Here is a 21,704-nt window from a genome sequence, read left to right as displayed (position 1 = left end):
GTTGCTTCTTCTGAATTGAAATAAACATTTCCACGTATGAAATTAGACTACTGCAAAACAGGGGTCAATTGCAATGAGTCAGTACGCATCAATTGGGTACAGTTGCTGCCCACAGCATTGCTTTCCTGTCGTCATTAATATTCAGTGTCTTGATTGGCACCTTGGCTGTCCAATAAAACATTGTTCTTGTCTTTTGCATATTTGGCTGCATGATCGTTTCTGCTGTAGAAGGAAGACACTTGTGTGGGATGTGCTGGACAAACAAGTCCAATCCATGGAGGCCCCACCTCGCAACTTACAGGACTTAAAGGATCTGCTGCTAACGTCTTGGTGCCAGATACCACAGCACACCTTCAGAGGTCTAGTGGAGTCCATGCCTCGATGGGTCAGAGCTGTTTTGGTGGCAAAATGGGGACCTACACAATATTAGTCAGGTGGTCATAATGTTATGACTGATTGGTGTATGTCTGTATAAATAAACATCCTTGGGAGTTTTGAGATTCAAATCCAGTCTCCTGCACCACACTGCAATAGATTACATTATAATGTGTGTGTAATGTGTGAGTTTGCTAAGAAAACTGAAAATAGGCTATTATATAAATCCCCCAATGTTACCCTTTGTTAATATTGAATACACATGAAAGTGATTTCCAGATATGTGACTAAATAACATTTATTTTTGTTGGTTTTCTTCAAGATAAAATTAATACCTCTGACTGCATTACATTAACATTAGTCTTTAGAACATAAACAAATCAGATTAGAACTTATAAATGAGAAATTTCTACATAAATCTGAGTGCTGGGGAAATCTCCTTCATGACCGAGACAGGCACAAGTCTGGGTGAAGTCAGGGCTGAATTCCTCGGCTTCTTGCGATGCCTGCAGCCTGTCTGCCCCTGTGTTGACAAGGAGAGGAAGGAAAGATAGTAGCTGAGACTGAAACCACATCTGTCAGGGACACAAAACACCTGTCATTGGGGAGCTACAGGAGTCTACTTAGAAGCTTAAAATTAACCAATCCCCTCTGTTAATGGCAGGGGTCTCTGGTGAAGGAAATGGCTTAGTCTTATTATCAACAGTAATCAGAAAGACCAAAGACAGGGATCTGTGCTCTGGATGGGCAGAGAGGAGATTCACCAAGGGAGCCCTGATGGCAGTGTCTCAGGGAAATACTGTAATAGGGAACAAGGAGCCACACACAATTAACATTTGACAGGTGAAACCAAGAGAACAAACTATAACCGCACCACAGACTTGATTTTTCAGTTCGATGATTTCACTTGGATACTCTCTCTTTGCAGGATGACATTTTCCTTGAAAACAAAGATAAGATGATGAGATGTGGCATGAGTCAGAGGCTTTGCAACTAAAATCTTAATCTTAAGAAAAAAACAATATGACTTACCTGTAATCTTAGCTCTTCTGCAGTGGAGAATCAAAATGACAGAGAGGGAGATCAGACACAGCGCTCCTCCACCAAATGTCCTGACCATTAACCAGCAAGACTCTGGGGGCAAAGCTAATAGTGTAACTCAGTTATTATTATAACTCCATCATTAGCACTTTGGAAGTATTTGATATTAATCCACACTGACCTGCCAGTGTGATGGTGACACCAGTGCTGTTCTTCTGAAATCCATGGGGTGTCTCTGCCGCACAGCTGTAGCTCCCTGTGAGGGTTTGGTTCAGAGTGTCTATGGGGTAAAGCGCAGAGCCACTCCTCTCTGACAGGAGCTCTCCATTCCTGAAGGAGTAGAGGACCAAGGGACGGACGTATCCGGACATCTCGGCATCACAAGTCAGGTTCACAGGCTCTCCCTCCTGCACTGAGCCTCCAGGGGAGACTAGCAGAGTCACTCTAGAGAAGAGATCTTAGATCAGGAGCACACAGCAAGTCAAGCTCATAGCAAGTGGTCATTTGGATGGAAAGATCTCTACTACTGGAAAACACCTACTTATCAGCCTTGCTAATGAGAGACACTTTAAGACATGTAGACTATTCTGACTATACTGATAACAAATGTGTTTCTCTTCACTAGTTCCTTCTAAGGGGCTTACCTCTTACAGATATTTGCACCTCCTCCGAGTCCAGTGAATGCTGACACCTGTAGATCCCTTCAGCGTCCTTCCTGACTGGAGAAATCCTCAGTATGTTTTGGGTTGTGTCAGACAGTGTTTTGTTGTCTTTAAAAAATGTATACGCACTGTCATTCCTGAAGGTTGACTTATCTCGACACACCAGAGTCACGTTGTCTCCTTCAGTGAGAGGCAGTGGAGGGGTCTGCAGGATCACCTTGTGATCTGAAAAGATTCATTTGGAGGAAGTGATGAATTGGGCCGTCACTTCAGACGTGGTGTCTGAGAGTGTGTGCCCTTAAAGATCACTGGGCTCCCACCTCCAGTGCTACCAGTATTACCATGACTTACCCACTACTCTGATGTGGACAGATGCGCTCCGTTCTCCCTCTGTTTGGGCCTCACACCAGTACAGTCCATTGTGAGACTTGTCTTTAAAAGTAACTAAACAATTGTCACCATTAGTCTTCTGGCACTGCACTGGTTCAGTTGCCTTGCCCTCTGCAGCCCTGTACCAGTTATACTGTCCTGCACTGGAGTCTCCTGTCAGGCCACAGCGCAAGGTAACAGACTCCTTAGGAAACAGCACTGTCCACTCCGGACTGAGAGACAGCCAGACCCTGGGGGGTTCATCTGAGAGAGGGAGGGGGAAAGAGACAGAGTAGTTAAAGCAGTTAAAAAAATTACTTTCTGACATAGAGAGAGACTTCTATTACAACTTATCCAATACAATGGTACCTGATCTGATTTCAAGCTTATTTCTTGTTGAGTATTTTTGTACAATACAGCACTATGTTTAGTTACATTTTGTGTGTCTGTGTTTATTTTTGGTCACTCGAGGATCTGCATCAATGTATTTTATGTTAATCAGTTGTGTGGAAAAAGATAACATTTAAGTGAGCAATCTCTTCTAATGTTGATGCTTAGGTACTGGTTATAGTAACAACATAATCCATCAACCATGTCATGCTGTGAGGTTTGCAGAGATGACCTTTGAGTGGTTGATGTGTGTGTGTGTGCATGTGGGAATCTGAACCACAGAAAACAGGATATAAAACCAGTTCCTTCAGACTACAGTGTGAAAGAACAGGAACTCTGTCAATCTGAAAGCGCTGCTCTTTCTGTGTGAGGAACTCAGGGCAAGCTTGTGTCTCAAAAAACACAGCTCTACTCACCCGAGACGTTTAGGAGCACAGGGTCACTGGGGTGTGTGGACTGTGGAGGCTGTCCTCTCTGGACCAGGCACCTGTACTGCCCCCGGTCAGAGCGGAGAACCGAGGAGATTCGGAGTGTGTTTCTGTGAATGGTGTGGTCACTGGTGTTGGTCACTGGGCTTCCCAGGCTGTCCTTGAACCAGAGATACTCCAGTCTGGGGAAATCCACACTGAGTCCACATCTCAGGATCACTGGCTCCCCAAAGTACAGCCTCTCCCAGACAGGCTCCTGTGTCACTGCTGGTTTGGGATGCTCTGCAGAGACAGGAAGGAAGATGGTGCCATGTTTGTGAAGCTCTGTCAAGGCCTATGAGTATTCCTTGTGGTCTCCTAGGCTGTTTTTTTCATCCCTGACCTAAATTATGGATATCAGTGGCTCCTGAAGTGCGACTCACCTGTCACAGTGATCTCCACTTCATTGCTTATGCTGTAAATCCCCTTCCCTGCAGCTTCAGCCTCACAGTGGTATTTCCCCTCATCCCCCTGCTTCACTTTGATGGTGTATGTATCCTCCCAACTGGACTTCACCACTCGTCCTTCCCTCACGTATCTGTATTGTAGTTTGTGAGCTGAGTTCTTTAACTGAGCAGCACAGTGCAGGGTGAGGGTCTCTCCTTCCCAGACTATCTCTGATGGCTGAGCTGTGATGTGGACTCCCAGGAAAAGCTCTGCAGATGTAAGAGCACAATGCAAATTGCAAAAATACTTTTCTTAACAGCGAATGGACTGCAGCACATACACAGTGTCCTATAGAGCTGGAATAATGTAAAGCAGAGACTGGTTCTCACCTCCCACTGTGACCTCTGTCCAGTTACTTGATCTCCTGATGCTCTTCTGCAGCGCCTCCACCTCACACTGGTACTGTCCTGTGTGATTGAGCCTGATAATGGGGATCATCAGGGTTTCCTTTGATGTTACTGTTTTCCAGTCCCCCCTCTCCTCTGTGTAATGGTACTGCAGCTTCATATCCTGGGCTTTGCTGTTTAACTGGGAATCACAGTGCAGAGTGACCGAGTCCCCCTCTATGACCGAGTTCCCTGGCCGCACCCACAGCACCGGTTTGGTGAACAGCTCTGTATAAGACACACAGTGATGGTTACATTGCGGCCAGGATTTCAGGGGACACTTTATCCCATTCCCTGGACTTCCTCACTGTAAAGCAGATGTTCAAGACTGAAGGCAAAGCTTGGAAAAACATCCAAGACTAATGCTGTTAATGTCACTTGGATAGTAGACAGGTAGTGTTTTTGGCCCAGTAGCACAGTGTCTCTCTCTCCCTCCTTCCTTCCCTCTCAGTTGAATTTACAAACTTCATGCACACAATTACAGACATATTCAGAGGCCCGTATTCATTAGTGCGCTGTGTGTTACGTACCAGACACCTGTATTCTGACGGCTCGGCTGTGATTTAAATGGAACAGTGGCTCTCCTCTCCCAGCCCGACACCAGTACCGGCCAGTGTGAGTGAGAGCAGCAGAGCCGATGGTGTAAGTGGCTCCAGACCTGCTGCTGTTGCTGCTCTGGTGCACTGTGTTGTCCAGACTGTCTTTGTACCAGTAATACAGCCAAGCAGAAGAGTGGATTCCCATGTCCTCCACCACACAGGACAGAGTAACCCTGTCTCCCTCTAATATCTCTCCATGCAGAGGCTGCAGGGAGAGCACTGTGCTTGGCTGGGCGACTGGCAGAGAGGAAAACAATGTGGAAGAGTTTAAACAGTCTTGCTCCTGTCATGAACTGTTTTGTAATACCTTCAATGCTGCAATGGTATCCAAATTAGGCTAGATCACACATCCAATCCACTACTCCATACTAAGGAAGGTGATTGTTGATTTGGAGTTCAATGGCATTCTTTCTATTTGTTATAGTACCTGCACATCTGATCACTGTAGCCTGTACACAGGTAGAGACATTCTCCTATTAAATATGAAAAGACAGAGAATAAGAAGACACCAAGAATACACACCTAATACTTGGAGTCCAACTCGACTGCTTATTCTGGAGTAGGACGGATTATCTGTACTTGTACCCTGACAGGAATAATTCCCACTGTCCGATCTCTGAGCAGACTGGAGGGTGTAAATGTTCTGGCTGGACTCATGTACTGGACAGGGATTTGCATCTTTGTACCATTGGAAGCTGTGCATTGGATATTCCCCAGGGACTGTGCATCGGAGCTCTGCTGCTTCTCCAGTGTATAATGCTGTCCAGTCGAGCCCAAAGGTAAGCACTGCTTGAGGCCGTTCTGCAAATACATAGATATTTATAGTATAAAAAAGACGGAGTAATTCAGAGCAAGTATTTCCTGCAGTGCATGCTATGTTTCCACAGCAGCGCTTACACTTCCCTCTTCTATTCTAACAGCAAGATCGAAAAGAGACTTTGTGAATAAAGCTTTCAGTCTTTATTATTATTATTATTGTAGCGTTATGTTGGGTGTATTTTGATAAGAGCATTTTGGCTCTGAGCTGAAGCACTGATCTAAAGAAGACCTCCCCCCCCCAAAGTTATCAGATTTCCTTAGCTCATCAGCTTGGAACTGGTTTGCATCAGAGTGACAGTTTTGGGGAGGATGGCACCGAGAATGGGCCGAATGGTTTAGAGTCCTGCTGTGGAATGTCTGGAGAAAGGGGCCTGTAGGTCATAAAAACTCTTTGAAGTGGACGAGAGCCGAAATCCCGACATAGAGCTACGAACCCGGGCCAACCGGCATTTCCAAAAGATGGCATGGATTGACATCAGTCATAAATCAAGCCCCCCTCCAATAGGACACTGCGGGCTGAAACCGAAATCCAATCTCAAGAACTCAGGAACCAATCACCTATTGATCTGACAGACTATAAGGAACAGCGCACAGTCTCTTTCTCTCTCTCTCTCTCTCACCTGAACCAGAAACTCGCTGCCACAGCTCAACCTGTAGCTCTGTTGCCAGAACCGGAACCAGAAACCAACCAAGTCTTTGCCGGCAACAGAAGAGTTAAACTGGGAGAAGGAGATTGAGCCGTACGAAGAATTCTTTTAAAGGACTTTATTAAATAAAGAACTTTACAGACTGTGCTGCCCGCCTGTGCCCACCTGATCAGTGGAGTTTTACAGCTGGACAATTGACTAAGTCGACTGCATACGAAAGTGTCAGTCATTTAAATAGCTATTTGAGTCTTAAGAAACTTGACCCTCGGAACGAATAGGGCCCTGGTTTCCTCAAAGACTTTGTCTTCAAGTAACTACGGTGGAACCCCTGCTTGCCAAGAAGATTTTGTGCACAACCTTGGAGCCTTCAAACCAGTGGAAAATCTGTTTGGAAAAGACTCTACTTTTGCGAAACCCCAACTTCCAGGTGCATCGACTGAGTGGAAGTTCTTGGACAAAGCCGAACCGGACTGCCTTTGTTCCAAACCACACGGACCTCGTGCCGTGTGCTGTTATCTGAGCCCGAAGCCAGAGAGGCCTCTCTGCGACGAAGTTCAGATAAGTTTAACAGTTTGGAGTTTGTGATTCATGACATTTGAGAAATCAATTAGAAATGTTAATCTGTGATTCATAACTCTAGAATGTGTAATATCATTTAGTTTTCTTAAATATAAATGTGTGTTGCATTAAACTGTTTTGTTGATAATTTTAGAAATAAAATCTGTCAACGCCGAGAAATATGTTCTCATTCCTGTTTAACTGTTTAGTCTGAAATTGACACAAGTTAATAGACACCAGATTATAGGTGGCCCTGCCTATCCTTAATCATTGAATAATAATCAGTTAAGGGAAATTGTGGTAACAAGTAATGATGGGATCTTTCTCGGCACCTAAACGTAAATGAGACTGATATATATAACGAGAAGTTACCTGACATAAATACTAACCTGCGTAGTTATTTAATGTCTGACTAACAATACTAATGAGAGACTCACCTTCGTCTTACTAACCGGTATTGTAGTCAATGTGTTTATAACCTTTTTTGTTTAGTGACTTGTGTGTAATCATATGCGATCCCATGGTCTTTGATTTGGTCACGGAAGTGATTTGTCTTTGATTTGTTGATCTAGAGTTGAATTTTAATTCGTTTTTCCCTTTTGTATAATTAGTGGAGTGCTACATTTAGTCTTTGTTTTTTAATAAACTTGACAATTTATATCTTTGGAATTGGTGTCTGCGTCCAATTATTACAGAAATTGAGTTCTACAAGATTCCAGGATTCGTGATAAGGTGATACTATAAATTCACTTCTTTAATTGAAATTTATAAGTGTACCTTACGCTACATTATTATTATTATTATTATTATTATTATTATTATTATTATTATTATTTCTTGGCAGATGCCCTTATCCAAGTCGACTTACAACATAAGTATTTAGAAATACTTGCATCAACTTACCGTGTACCTCTAACACACTTGGCTGAGTGAAATTTAAAATGGGTTTCTCTCCCCGTTCAGCCCGGCACCAGTATCTCCCACTGTGGGAAATATATGCTGAATTGATAGTATATTGGTTTCCAGTTACACTGCTGCTGGAGATCTCATCCATATTGTGCTGAAGACTGTCCTTGTACCAGTAAAACTGCCACCCAGTTGAGTCGTCCTCCAGCACACATTCCAGGGTCACTGTGTCTCCTTCATAGATCATCCTGACTGAAGGCTGCTGGGTCAGAGTCAGGATGGGCAGGTTCTCTGCAATATACATTTATAAAGATCAATTTTACATTGTGTTTGCACAGTTTTTTAATCTGTTGCTTTTAAATGATCAGTCTTTGAGAGACGCACACTGCAGATGGAGATACACACTTGCATTATAAAGTACTATAGACTTCCTAGCAATTCTACAAAGGATATCACTTCTTAGCAGCTGACAATCCCTTAGCAATGGTACCAGTGAGAATTAAACTGATTTAAGTTCAGCACAGAACAATGCACTTACCAGACACCCGCAAGGCCACACCGCTGCTCTGATTGGAGTAATAAGGGGGGGATGTCCGCTCTCCACGGCAGCTGTATTCTCCACTGTCAGGCACATCAGCTGAGGCTACAGTGTAGTTCGCACCATCGAGAGTGCTGGAGCTCAGCTGAAACACCGGCCTGTCCTCTCCTTTCTTGTGCCACTGGTAACTCCATTCAGAATAACTGCCATGAACCCGGCAATTCAGGGTGAAGCTTTCACTGGCGTACATCTGTGTCCACCCATGTACCAGGGTCAGCTCTGCCTGTGGCCACTCTGTAGATACAGAACACAGTTGGGATACATTTGTTTGGGATGTGAGGACAGTATTACATCCACATACATCCTCTGTAACCACTCCAGAATTCATTATTAGAGACTCACACCCTGCCTGGCCAGACAACTGGACCTCTGCTGCCCTGAATGGAAACTGAATGGAGGTCAAGTTAAGGTCTCTTTATTTTGACACTGGTTCTGATCCATCCTGCGATAACTCAGTCAAAGCTCCTTGTTCAGAGTTTGTTTAATGACAGATCCATTTAACTAAACTGTAAAACACCTCATCTGATTCCTGTTTCCTCCACTTGTCTGACTCAATCATTCCCCTGTTCTGATACTGGTCAGCTGAAGGAAAGCTCTCACCTGTCACCTGTAGAGACATAGGCTGGCTGTAGTTCAGGTGAAATGAAGCGTCTTCTCTCCCCACTCGACACCAGTACTGTCCACTGTGGGACAGAGAAGCGGAGTGGACAGTATATCTGGTTCCAGCGGTGTCTCCACCGTGCAGGGCTGGGCTCTGGGTGCTGTCTTTGTACCAGGAGTAGTGCCAGCCAGTGGAGTAATTTCCCACATCACAGATTAGGGTGACACTGTCTCCTGTAAACAGCTGTGTTCTTGGAGGAAGCAGAGTCACACGGGTCTCTGGTGGATCTGCGGACAGAGTGGATATTGCAGTATATATTTTTTACCTTTTAATACCTATGAAACCTCTACAGGGAAGGAGTTAAGTCTGTTTAATTAGATGCATACAGGAACCGCCGCAGGGAATTTCATAGCAAGAAAGTGAAACAAAACTGTCAGAGATCAGAGGTTTAGGCCAAAATTTGTATTTGTACAAAATAAAAATGAGTCAACACTAGGTGAGGTGTATGGATTTGAACATTTTTGGACCAGTTTGGTCATTAAGGTGATGTCTCAAGTATTGTATGAAGATGATAAACACTAGCTTTTTAATTAATTAATTAATTCATTCATTCATTAATAACTCTTCAAATTAGTGTGCAGCAGGGATTGATATATGATTTCAATGTCAGCATGAGAGGAACCTTCATCAACTGTAATGAAAATTCCCGAACTCTAATTTTCTTCTCAAATGTCCACAATGCTCAACTAGCAACCTTTGCTTTGTTTGCCTATGGTTATTGTATCCCTGTGTAGAAGACATGAAGATCTGTACATTTCAACTCCTGCCCATGCTTATAATCAGTCCACAAAATATGTGCCTTCTCTCTCTTTAGACACTGACAAGAGGACATTTACCAAGACACAGAACTGGCTGCTCTAAAGACATGTACTGAATTGCTTTGACTGTGTTTCACTTTTAAAAGTCACTCTACTGGAAGAAACTACTGCAGTTGACTTGCTGGTGTGCTGCCTTAGTGGTTTTCAGAAATTATCTATTGTGAGTGTGTTTCAGCTGACGCCAATGTAAGATGCTACATGAAACCATAAACATCTGCACAGAAGAGTCAATGAGCCTCTAGAATAATGCATGAAACAAACTGTGAAAATGGCTTGATCATTTTGTATCTGTTCTTGGCTCTATTGAACTAATCCACAATGATTTTTTACACTCAGAACTTGGTTAACCTGACTATGTTTGAAATAAATGCATAATAATAATGACAAATATTTTTAGTTTTAAACACAAATGTCTAATTTCCACATATCAGCTGTTTTACATATTGTCTAGGCCTCAGTAAGATAAAGCTTAAAAAAAACAACATGACTATAACAAATGTATTCCCATTGTAATGTAATAAAACTCATTAAACTCCAGCACTCACCAGACACTTGTATCTGAACAGCATTGCTGTACTGGGAGTGATAAACCTCATGTCCCCTCCCAGTCCTGCACCAATACAGTCCACTGTGAGACGGGGTCACCGCAGAGAGGCTGAGAACTGAACCAGTCTGCCTGTTGTACTCAGTCTGGTACCGCGGGGTTTCCTGGCTGTCCTGGTACCAGTAATAGGACCAGCCTGCTGCCCCATTCTCAGACTGGCAGAGCAGGGTCACTCTCTCCCCAGTACAAAACTGTCTCCATCTGGACCGGATGGTCAGCACAGGGCTCGGCTGACCCTCTGAAACAGTGCAATAACAAACAATGATAGGTTGTGAATGCAACCCAGGTTATCTGAAAAAGGAAGCACTGCCCAAGGGGGAGGGGTTTCTGTGCACTGCCGTAGGAACCCGATCAAACATGTGACTATCAAAGCTGCTATTGGTCCCTGCGCTCGTCACTCAGAACAGGTCCCATCCCACATCCTTTTCCATAAAACATGACGTCAGGTTCGTCCTCTTTTGCCGGGAGCTAGAACTCCTGCGCGAACTTGCAACCCTTGGGCAGTGCTTCCTTTTTCAGATAACGGGTTGCATTCGCAACCTATCATTATCTTTCAATTCGTAAGAACTGCCCAATAGGGGGAGGGGTTATTGTATAACAAAATCATCACAAGGGAGGAGGAAGCGAGCCTGCCCCGAGGCGACAACTCCAGACAGGAGCCACAGAGGCCCCTTGAGGCCAACCTGGGCTGTCCAGGAGTGAGGGCCGCAGTCACACTCTACCTGGGTCTGTCTGCAATCAGCATATACAAGGTGGAGCTACAGAGGTCAACTCTTATGCCCTCCGCTTACAATAGCGAGGCTGTATATCCACTTGCACAATATATGGTGCGGGCAATCAAGCAACTTGTAGGAGCGGGGCTAGTCAACTGAGTAGCCACAGCTGGACATAATAGTATAGCGTGGCAGCAGGAACATTCACACTGCCTCCGCGCAGCACAGGAGAAATCAAGTTCACTCAACAGTACAGAGTGGCCAGCTCCACTATGCTATCATAACTATACACATTGCAGGGTGCAGGAAGCAGATCATTCACCACCACATAACACAGGAGCAGTTGTCACCTATTAGCACAGCAAATGCAGGACAACAGCAGGCTCTACCATGACAATCAAACCATAAACATTGCGGTGTGCAGGAAAAAAACTTTTATGCACTCTCTGCATAACATGGGAGCATTGGCCGCTTGCTCCACTAGCCCAGTTAGGAGTGAGACCACAGCAGCTCTACAATTTCGTACAAATGGACTATATACACATGAGGCGCAGGAACCAACTCATGCGCCAACCGCGGAACACAGGAGCAGTTGACACCTGCTGATTAGACCAGCTGATGCAGGGCAACATCAGCTCTACCGTGTTGACAAATGAACTGTATACACAGCGGAACACGAGAGCCCGTTCAAGTGTTCAAGGGGTACAGGCCAGACACATGCACCACTGCAACACAACGCACTAATGAACAAACTATATACAGGGCTGCCTCGTAAGGCAACATACCTGTAAGCCACATGATAGACCCTGGGAACACATTGACAGGCTGTCAGCAAGTCCAGGAGCAGCTTGTGTGGGTGCTCGACTGGAAGGCATAGTCTGGTAGAAGGGAAGACATGGTTCAAATAGCTCCATCAGACTGGGAGAGGAAATCAGGAGCCAGGAGCTACTGTGGCTTGACTGCAGCCAACACTGGGTTCCCAATGGAAGGTACTGGTCCCATCACATCCAACCCGTAGAACCAGACAAATGTAAGCGGTGAGGCCCAAGCTGCAGCCACACAAATGTCTGCCAAGGGGGCACCTTGAAAGAGGGCCCACGATGTGGCAATGCCTCGAGTCGAGTGGGCCACTAGGTGTTTAGGCACCAGGGTCATGGTGGACTCGTAGGCAGGGGCGTCACAAGGGGGTAGGCAATTATTTTGCCTGGGGCCCCCACATACCCTAGAATCACCTCTGCTCGTAGGCCATGATAATGGTGTCCACAATCCAATGCGAGAGGCGCTGCTTTGAAAGCGCATGGCCCTGTATCCGAGCCTCCATAATACACAAACAGTTGGTCTGAGAGCCAAATGTCCTTAGTATGTTCCAAATAGCACCTGAGGGCCCACACAGGGCAGAGCAGTTGAAGGATTACTGCCTGGGCTGCTGCCTGGGGGCCAAAGTCGGGAGACATCGAGCTCCTGAAGGCTGCTGCACCTGTCTTGCCTGTGACAGCCAAAGCTGGTGGCATGCCGCCACAATGGCTGCCAAGGAGCATACAGTTGCCCTTGCGCCGTGACGCATCACATTGACCAGCAAGTCGGCCACCACTGCCATTTCTCTGATAGGGGGCGGAGCCTGTGATGCAGTGGCTGGGTCCAGGGCCTCAGCCAGCTGGTCCAGGTAAAGGGTCAGCAGACTTTCGGTGTTACGCAGGCAAGCCGCTTGGGCTCCAGTATCGTAGGCCCTCCGGAGCAGGGTCTCTGTCATGCGACATTGCCTGTCAGGCCACTGCTCCCTCTCTCGAACCTGGAGCATTGGGGGGGTGGGGTCAGAAGACCAGGCACATCAGGGGGGGCGCGGCTGCTGCGGGGGAGTAGACGCAGGCAGAGAAGCGGGTGCAGGACGCATGGCTGTCTCCAAAGCCTGGAGGAGGAGACTGAGGAGCTCAGAGAGAATCAGAGATCCAATGCTACCAAAACCCTACTGTCACACCGCCGTAGTAGGTGATCACCAGGTGCGGTGCTGTAGCGGAACCGGAAGTCGCCACCAATTCACGCTCACTGTCGGTACCCAGGCAGGCAAGGAATTCCCCACTCCAGGCAGGCAAGGTGCATCGGCTACAAGCAGCGCAATGGTGGGGGCAAGAGGAGCTCATCGCCGAGTGCACACGTTCATGACCAGGGAAACGTGCAGCAGGGGTGCCAGTCAGTGTTTGCACCAGGGAGCACACAACAACTGAAACGCCGCCACCACAAGTGGAGCACCTAGCTATAAGTGCGTCTCCACCTGGCAATGTTTATGGACACGGGGGCACTGCAACACCAACCAAATGCAACCTTGTTGTTGCCGGACAGAACACTGTATATTCCAAACACCAAGTGCCGCATAGACCCATAGGCTTAACCACACCGTGTGTGCCGGGGTTTCCGGGGACACCGGGTGACATGGGGTCCAGGGTCTGAGGGTAGTAGACCAGCCAAAGCGAAGCCTAGAAACGAGTCTACAACCGCAGATGGAGGAGCACAGCAGAGTTCGCACAGAGCTCGAGATCTCCTACAGCCGCAGCCCCAGGCTGTAGTGCAGGCACAAGCAGGTGGAGGATGACACACCGAGGCTCAGGCCAGATTTTACTGCCGCTGCTAGCGCTCCTGCTGTGGAGGAAAAGCCCTGTGGACAAGAAACCATCACAACAAGAAATCCGATCATATATGGCACTATATTAACACGATTATTATTTTGAAATGCTGAATTTGTGCACTGAAACTAAAACTGAAAGCATAGCCAGAGCTCCTGTGCGCGGTCGGCCAGGATTGGAAATAGCTTTAAATATAACTAATTAGACACACAATATAGACAGACATGTAGCAAAATAGTGAAAAACACTATTAGTGAAGCCAGTCAGATGAAATGTTTTAAGGTCTAATGCAACACACAGACACAGAAAGCTCACATTCTCGGGTCCTGTGAAATGGCAAAAGAGGACGAACCTGCGCAGGTCACGTTTTATAGAACAGGAAGTGGGAAGGGACCTGATAGAGCAACGTTTTCGATGGGCTTCTGACTTGAAAGGTAAAACAAAGATAAAGCAACTAAACTAACAAAAAAACTGAATTGCCTTATTATTTTCATGAGTTTAATTTTCACTTAAAACTTCTACTGAAACGTCATGCACAGATACAACAGTTGAATGTATTTTGTATTTAATCTTTGTTCTTTCTTGTTGAGCTCCTTATTCTTTGTGACATTGTCTACTTCTTTTTAGCTGCTAAGTCTAGTTGTAAGACAAAGACACGTCACCAGATAACATAGTAAGGACAGCAGATATGCAGACCAGTACTGACAAAGCTCTCTCTGGGCTGAACTGGTCTAATACAGGACTATGTAAACAGCAGGCAGTAGCTCACCTGTCACTGTCAGCTGTAGTCCAGCGCTGATCTTCCTCACCCGTCCTGCTCTCACTTCACACTGATACACCCCCGAGTCTGCAGGCCTCACTGTCTGGATAGAGTGGTGCGCCAGTGACCCTGGAGGGGTTATTATCTCCTGTCCTTTCAGGAAACGGTACTGGAGAACTGTGTCTCGCCTCTTTGTGTGTAACTGAGTCTGACAGGACAGAGTCACCGTCTCTCCCTCCCAGAGTGCCTGCCAGGGCTGAATGGACAGGGAAGGGATCCCAAACAGCACTGTAGGAGACACACACTGAGTATTAGCAGAGAGAGGAGAAAACAACATAGGAAATATAGTTTTTGAAAATAAAAAGTAATTCTAATCCCTTAAAAAAGCCTCTTAGGATCAATGGCTACATTTAATAAGCAATTAAATGGGAACAAACCTTGCTGTGTAGTTTTATTTTATAAAGGGGGATTACATGTTTGTTAAATAAGTATTTAATTAAAAGGTGGAACAGGTAAAACAGAAACCCATTACATTTTCTAGTTCAAAGTAAATGTATTTTACAGATAGAAGTGTATATACAATGCATAGTTTCCTACCAAACTATAAAAACACACAACAGGAATATTAACTATTTGCAGTTTGTTTAGTGGGTCAGACAAAAAGCTGGAGAACTTCTGTACCAAAGTGTGTTCTGCCTGATAAAAAAAATACTTACCAAACACTTGTAACTTAACAGAGTTGCTGTCAAATATATCGGATGGGTTTTGTCTTCTGGCAGCACGACATCTGTAATCCCCACTGTGAGACACTGTAACTGGGTTGATGGTTAGGCTTGGATTGTTGTCAATTAACCAGTAAAGATGTTTGCCTCTATACCATCTATATTGCCAGACAAGAGGGTCTCCATCAAACACACACTCCAATGTCACTGCATCGCCTTCAAAAATTGTCCCATTTGAGGAGTGCAAGGTCAGCACAGGCTGTGTCTGATGGCCTGAAAGGAGACATAGGCAAATTATACTGTATGTGTGTATTTTATATTTGTTATATTTCTTTATTCTATATTAATCAGCACAGTGGCTGGACTGCTGTATGTATCTGTATCTGTATCTGTTTTCTTTAATACATTAATTGTATTCACTATAATGCTCAGATGATTTTTCACAGTGATGTTAATAGCCTTGCAATATGTGTACAGATAGGCTATTGCTAGGGATGCTAAGACTATGTAGATTGCCTTGGGCAAAAGTGTGTGCTAAATAGCTTTACAATAATAATGTGAAATCCCAGTTTAAAATGCTCAGATATTAAAACATGTCTGTTTTAAGAAACTACAAACACTGTAGATAATCAATTTTTGGTCAGACTTTCTAAAGCATGTCTAGTGTACAAATGTCTAGTGGTTTGCGCTGCTGCCTCACAGCTCCGGGGTCCCGGGTTCGAGTCCAGGCTTTGGGGGTGTGTCTGTATGTAGTTTGAATGATATCTCCGTGTTTGCAAGGGTTTTCTTCCCACAATCCAAGGACCTGCAGGCTAGGTTAGTCTTGCTAAATTGCTCTGTGTGTGTGTTGCCCAGCAATGGACTCTGGTTTCACTGCAACCCTCACAAGGATAAGTGGTTTTGAAGATGGATGGATTAAATTAGAACAAAACAGAATATTATACACAAATTAAAGGCTTGTTCCCCCACCTGTGACACATTGAACCCAACAGGAAACACAGGTAAGAACTGTAAGACAGAGGAAAATGAACAACAGATACAAAAGTTAAACTTAATATTTTAAAGATATAGCTCACGGTGATTGAAAGAAAAAACACTGACATACTGTAAGTATTTGTATTCTAGAATCTAATGTTCTAATCTATTTCTTATCTGAAATGGTGCCATGCAAGCAACTATTTTCTTTGGTATGGGAGCACATGGTTTAAATTAGGATTTGGATGAATGGTTAGTGAGCATTTGCGAATTGTTGTTTGAAATCCTACATTTCAATATGGAAAACATTTTAACATTAGTTTTCATTTAACAGGCTAATTTACTTTTAAATTAATAGTGAACTAATGCTAAAACTGGAAATGGTCATTGTAATAAATTGAAACTCAATAAATAATGAGCATGTATTCCAGAATTATCTTCACTTTAATAAGAGTTCACTGTAATATTTTTCAGTGAACAATGACATTTACACAGTCATTTAGATTAACAGTCTGTGATGAAAAACTAATAACATGTTACCTAAAAAACACGCATAGCATCATTTTAAGATTCTACACTTTTCTTCAGCCCACAGAGAACTTTACCTTGTATTTGTAAGGTATTTCTTAAAGAAACAATACAAAACAACCATGACAATTCCTTTCCCCGTTCTCTCTGGCTTCAAATAGACAAGACAGGTGCAGCTAGCACTGAACAGAAAAATCGGTCTGTAAATATTTGACACGTGTACATCTCTAACCACCATAGTCATGATTCTATATGCATTTGACCTCTGAAATACATTTTACATCAGTTAATAATTTTACTCACTTTGAAAAACAGTGTATTGTATACAGTTAAACAATTCTTATTTTACAGTTAAGAAATTATCAAATTTGATAAGCCTTAGCTGGTTCTACTAGTTGGTCAATTGCCAGATAAAATGTCCTTGTATCCATTTCCATTTGTGAATATTTCCTTATAAAAGTATTATTATTATGATATTGATATGATAGTTGAGTGTAATCAACATTTTCTTGTATTCAATTTGACTTTTTAGCAAGAGTGCAACATGGCTATTATATTTTACTTTAATTTGTGTTATATTTTTAAGTTATTATTTTTAAATAAATATTGTACAGATTGTGAGAGTCTTCTAGTTTTCTCTGGGTTGAACAGTGTTTTTATATATATATATATATATACACACACACACATAACATATATAAATAAGTATGTTGTAATGAACAATACTCATTCAATTCGATTACTCACACAAAACAATTCAAATCAAGCTTCATAACAAATTTCATATTTTTCATTATACTTACTGATAGAGAGGAGGATCTGGGCACAAAGCATATTGTCTTAAATGGAGAATCTCCTCATCAGAGCTGTACACATCTAACTACAGTTATGAGAAATATGCCCTAATTGCATTGCCTGACAACACTCTTACAGTTATCTTTCAGGTTTTGTTCTGGCTTGACTCTGGATTAAGGATGTGATCTGCTGTTGACCAAAAATACCCCACTGATCAAATTCAAGAATAACTTGTGTGTTTCTTGATTTCCGGATATAGAACATGAAAGACAGTGCAGTTAATATTCACAGTCTGTTTCAGAAATAACTCTTTGCAGCACAGTATCGTCCACCTACACTCTCTTTTTTAAATAATATAACAATCTTGATTTAGATAATCATGCAGAACTGCAATGTGCTGCACATAGGAGTACAGACAAATTCAAAGGATTTCTAGGAAGTATGTAATTTCTCGGTCCTCTGTGTTTCTGTTAATAATGTTTGAGTTTCACCTGGTGTCCAGTCCTGGGTGTAGTCCTGCCTTGCGCCCTATGCCTGCCGGGATCGGCGCCGAGGATAATATCTTTCTACACAGCAAGTTAGGCAGACAGGTGAAATCATTACTGCAAATGGATTTTGCCCTTCTGAACACTCACAGTATTGAATCTAAAATGATCTGTGGGGCTAAACGAGCTTCTCGCAGGTCTTGTTTCACACATCAGTGCTGTAGGAGTGGTCACAGTTTAGCTGGATTAAATAAAGAACATACTTGTGAGAAAACAACCTGCAACTCCTCTCACAACTCCTCTTGAGTTAGATAACTTTGAAGTTGTCTACGGTTACTCACGGTTAAGCTAAAAATATAAACAGAGCACGTTCAGAAAATATAAAAGAAAATCAAGTTACATAGGCGTAGCCACACACCCAGTGAACATATAGAATGCTTACAGTAACTACAGTAAAGGTTTACACTGAGCGTAACAAACAAAACATAATTCGTGCAGAGAGAAAACTAAGCCCCTTTCTTGTTGAAGTCAAGAGGCTCCCACACGACCTTGCAGACTTTGGGTCATATCCTCTTTGGGTAGCAGCCTGGCACAAGGAATCCTTTGGGGAGAGGAAAGCAGTTTACCATGGACGGCTGTTTATTTCTGGTCATCTCAGTTGGGGGGCTATAGTGGCAAAATTGGCAATTAACCGGCGAATATTGTGGCACAATCAAACCCCTGCCTATAGTGAATGTGTCATAGATATTTGGTCTCGTGAAACACAGTTTGCATTTCTTTGGGTTAGTCATTAAGCCCACATCCCATAGTGAGTCTAGGACTGCTTGCACCTTCGGCAAATGTGTCTCCCAGTCCTGGATGACGATGTTGTCCAGGTCGGCAGCTGCATATTTCTGGTGAAGTCAGAGGACTTTGTTCATGAGCCTCTGGAACGTGGCAGGGGCACCGTGGAGACCAAAGCGCACTTTAAATAACAAGAATGAAAAAATATGAATTAGTATACTTTTGCAAAATAGAAGAGGAACATGAGCATGGTTTGAAAAAGAGAACAGTGAAACATGTATAGAAATACAAAGTTAACATCTTGCAAACTGAACCACATTACATTACCAGAGGCTTGTAATGACTTATACAAGGAACTGAATAACATTCTTAAGCTCAATAAGCTAAAGCTTCCTTACAATACAACACTAAATATCAGTATAGCAGATACACACCATATTTTTATATAAATTCAGAAGTTGAAAAGTGTATTTATCTCATTCCAGAACAGACAGTCTGTGACTTCTCCTTTCCCTGAACAATCATCTGTTAAACTATTCACAATGCAGATCTTAAAAGCACTGATAACAGCTACAGCTTATTTATTTCAGGTGGTATTAACAACAAATAATTTTTAAATTTCTAGATGTAATTTGATCACATTTTCTCTGTGTGACGTTAAAATTAGTGGCCTTGTGTTTTCTATTTAAAGGCATTAGGATGGGCATCGTATAAAGGGAGTCTGAACCAGCAATTAAGAAACCAGGAGAATCTCACAGTTTCTTGTAAAGCCTCAGGTTTTACATTTGGCGAATATGACATGAGTTGGGTTTTGTCAGCCTCCAACCCTGCCCAACCCCAACAATCTCTCAGATTCTTAATGTTAAATACCTCGAAATCATCCCCCCTCCGCAGGCCCCATATTCTGTTTATCTTGGGATTTAACCCGGATAAGAAAGCAAAACCAACAGGTATGGGGTCCTCCAGCACCAGGGTTGACTGCTCTAGATCCTATACTGTGGCATACAAGCCCAGGCTTTTGTTTAAAATACCTTTTCAGACATGGTTCAAGCAAAATCTGGGGCACATGAACCGAGGTATAATGTGCTGAATGTAAGCAAATTTGAGGGAAGCAGAAATAGAAACATACATTTTATTATAGTCTTCATACATACATTTCTGGCACTGATTTTGTATGAGCCAGAGAACAATACCTCATTAAAAATCATAATATAGCCTACATACAAAACATGTATATCAGTTAGAATAGTTTAAATTGGGATTATCACAGTCTTGTACTGAAGAGGATTGTATTGTACCCTCACAATCCAGGCCAGGCTGATGGGAATCTGCGTCTTTCGGTCCATCTTAACTCAAACACATGTTAGTTCTTCAGATCCATCGTGGCATCACTTGCGTTGGTCTACTGGTAAATGTACAAGCAAGAGACGTTGTGTACGTGTCCCGTTCCCTTTGCAACAGTGAAATCGCATATAAAGTGCAAGTGCACAGGCAGCAATGCAAACTGTCCCTCCGCTGGTCCCCTTCTTCATCACTGACGTGAGATGCGACCGAATCGAGAGTCGGCGAGGATGAAGGCGGTCGGGTTGGGCAGGGTGTCAACACTGCGCCTCGCCGCTGCGGGGGTGTTTGCGCTGCCTTTCGAGAGGGACAGTCGGCTCTTGTCCTGGACCTGCACCTTGGGCTCCATCAGAGACGCCAGAGACCTCTGGACCTGAACGCACCTCAGGCGAAACTGCAGGCTTTTCTTTTCCACGGAAGCCACAAGCCGAGCGCGATTCAAAGCAGCCCTTTGCGGCTCGCCGGCTCCAGGGTGCTCGGCAGCGCCCAGTCTGGAGGCCACAGTGCGGCACTTGCGAGTGAAAGCGAGCAGGTCGGTCTGCGCCAGCGCGTCTCGGATTTCCATCTGCGCCTCTTTGAGCGACACGCGTTTCAACGAGGCTCTGCTGATGACCCCGCGGAGCTCGCTTTCCACCCGGCGCTGCTCCAACTCAATCACCCCGAGAACCTGTCCTTTGTAATCCTCGGCCTCACGGATAATATCGTCCAGCAGGCGCAGCGCTTTCTGCCGGAGCTCGCCACTCGACCGCTCCAGTGCGCTTTCGGCCTCTTTGCCCTCCTGCTGGATCCGCTCGCTGTCCTGCAGCTTCTTCTCCGCCTCTTTGAGCCTCTTGTCCAGGGCAGCGCTGAGCTCCGCCCGGGCGCTTAGGAAGCTCTTCACGTCGTGGCTTCGGTGCTCGCCCTCCACAGCGCACACAGCGCAGACGCAAGACCTGTCGGTCGCACAGTAGTACTCCAGCGGCTTTAGGTGAAGCGAGCAGGTCCTGCTGCGGAGATCCGAGGTGGGCTCCACTAAAACGTGGCCCTGGAAAGCCGGCTTGAAGTGAGGCCGCAGGTGCGCAGCGCACAGGGACATCTCGCATTTAAGGCACGTCTTCGCTGCTGCCCCAGGGCTCTCCATGCACACATCACAGAGCACAGGGGGCGATGAGGCGCATGCGTCCCTCTCTCTGAAGCAGTCTGCGATGCTGCACAGTTTGAAGTTGCTCTGCAGAGCAGAAGGGCCGCTGTGTTCAGTGCGGCACTCCGGGCAGGTGTGAGGCCGCCTCCCGCAATGCTCTTTCCGGATCACCTCTGCGATGCAAGGCGCACAGAAACTGTGGCCGCAGGGCAGAGATGTGGGCTCCGAGAAAAGCTGCAGACAGATTGAGCAGCTCAACTCCTGTACAAGTAGCTGGTCTTTACTTGACTTGGCCATTTTGTCTTCCTCTTGTGGTTTAATGTTAATAATTATTTTAAACTTGCGTTTATGCACCTGTTCTGTGGAAGCATAAACGTTTGAACAAGTCGGGAGAAAGTCATAGAAGTAATGATCACCTGAAGTCTGCGATAGGCCTGCTATATCAGGTGATGCAGATTGTATTGATGAAGTCAATCAATTATTCAATTATTAAAAGTTTAAATAAATAATGATTGAA

The 21,704-nt window shown here is 44.4% G+C and overlaps 2 protein-coding genes across 2 annotated transcripts; both read right to left on the bottom strand.

Moving 5' to 3' along the window:
* Positions 1–1,163: 1,163 nt before the first annotated feature.
* On the bottom strand, positions 1,164–12,381 carry LOC136767286 (Fc receptor-like protein 5). The gene is made up of 15 exons (XM_066721064.1): positions 12,293–12,381; positions 11,846–11,866; positions 11,635–11,717; positions 10,289–10,585; positions 8,865–9,152; positions 8,205–8,498; positions 7,664–7,957; positions 4,081–4,431; positions 3,688–3,960; positions 3,254–3,547; positions 2,430–2,711; positions 2,061–2,303; positions 1,598–1,873; positions 1,408–1,521; positions 1,164–1,315 (listed from the first exon to the last, which is right to left on the bottom strand). Exons 1-15 carry the CDS (start codon positions 12,379–12,381, stop codon positions 1,164–1,166), a joined length of 3,351 nt encoding a protein of 1,116 aa, XP_066577161.1.
* A 7,463-nt stretch (positions 12,382–19,844) lies between these two features.
* Positions 19,845–21,484, bottom strand: LOC136767285 (E3 ubiquitin/ISG15 ligase TRIM25). The gene has a single exon (XM_066721063.1). It carries the CDS (start codon positions 21,482–21,484, stop codon positions 20,258–20,260), a length of 1,227 nt encoding a protein of 408 aa, XP_066577160.1. The 3' UTR covers positions 19,845–20,257.
* Positions 21,485–21,704: the final 220 nt, after the last annotated feature.

This window comes from Amia ocellicauda, chromosome 14 (assembly GCF_036373705.1).
Source record: "Amia ocellicauda isolate fAmiCal2 chromosome 14, fAmiCal2.hap1, whole genome shotgun sequence".
NCBI lineage: Eukaryota > Metazoa > Chordata > Actinopteri > Amiiformes > Amiidae > Amia > Amia ocellicauda.
The sequence above is the reverse complement of the archived record's forward strand: the minus strand, read 5'-3'. Positions and strand labels throughout refer to the sequence as shown.

Bases quoted from the DNA above. Each gene is read 5' to 3' on its own strand.
- LOC136767285 (XM_066721063.1), bottom strand. From the start codon at position 21,484: ATGGCCAAGTCAAGTAAAGACCAGCTACTTGTACAGGAGTTGAGCTGC.
- LOC136767286 (XM_066721064.1), bottom strand. From the start codon at position 12,381: ATGGAGGCTCGGATACAGGGCCATGCGCTTTCAAAGCAGCGCCTCTCG. The intron at 11,718-11,845 runs GTATGTTGCCTT...CTGTGTATACAG, and splicing joins GTCTATCATGTGGCTTACAG to TTCATTTGTCAACACGGTAG. The intron at 1,522-1,597 runs GTCAGTGTGGAT...TTACACTATTAG, and splicing joins TGTCACCATCACACTGGCAG to CTTTGCCCCCAGAGTCTTGC.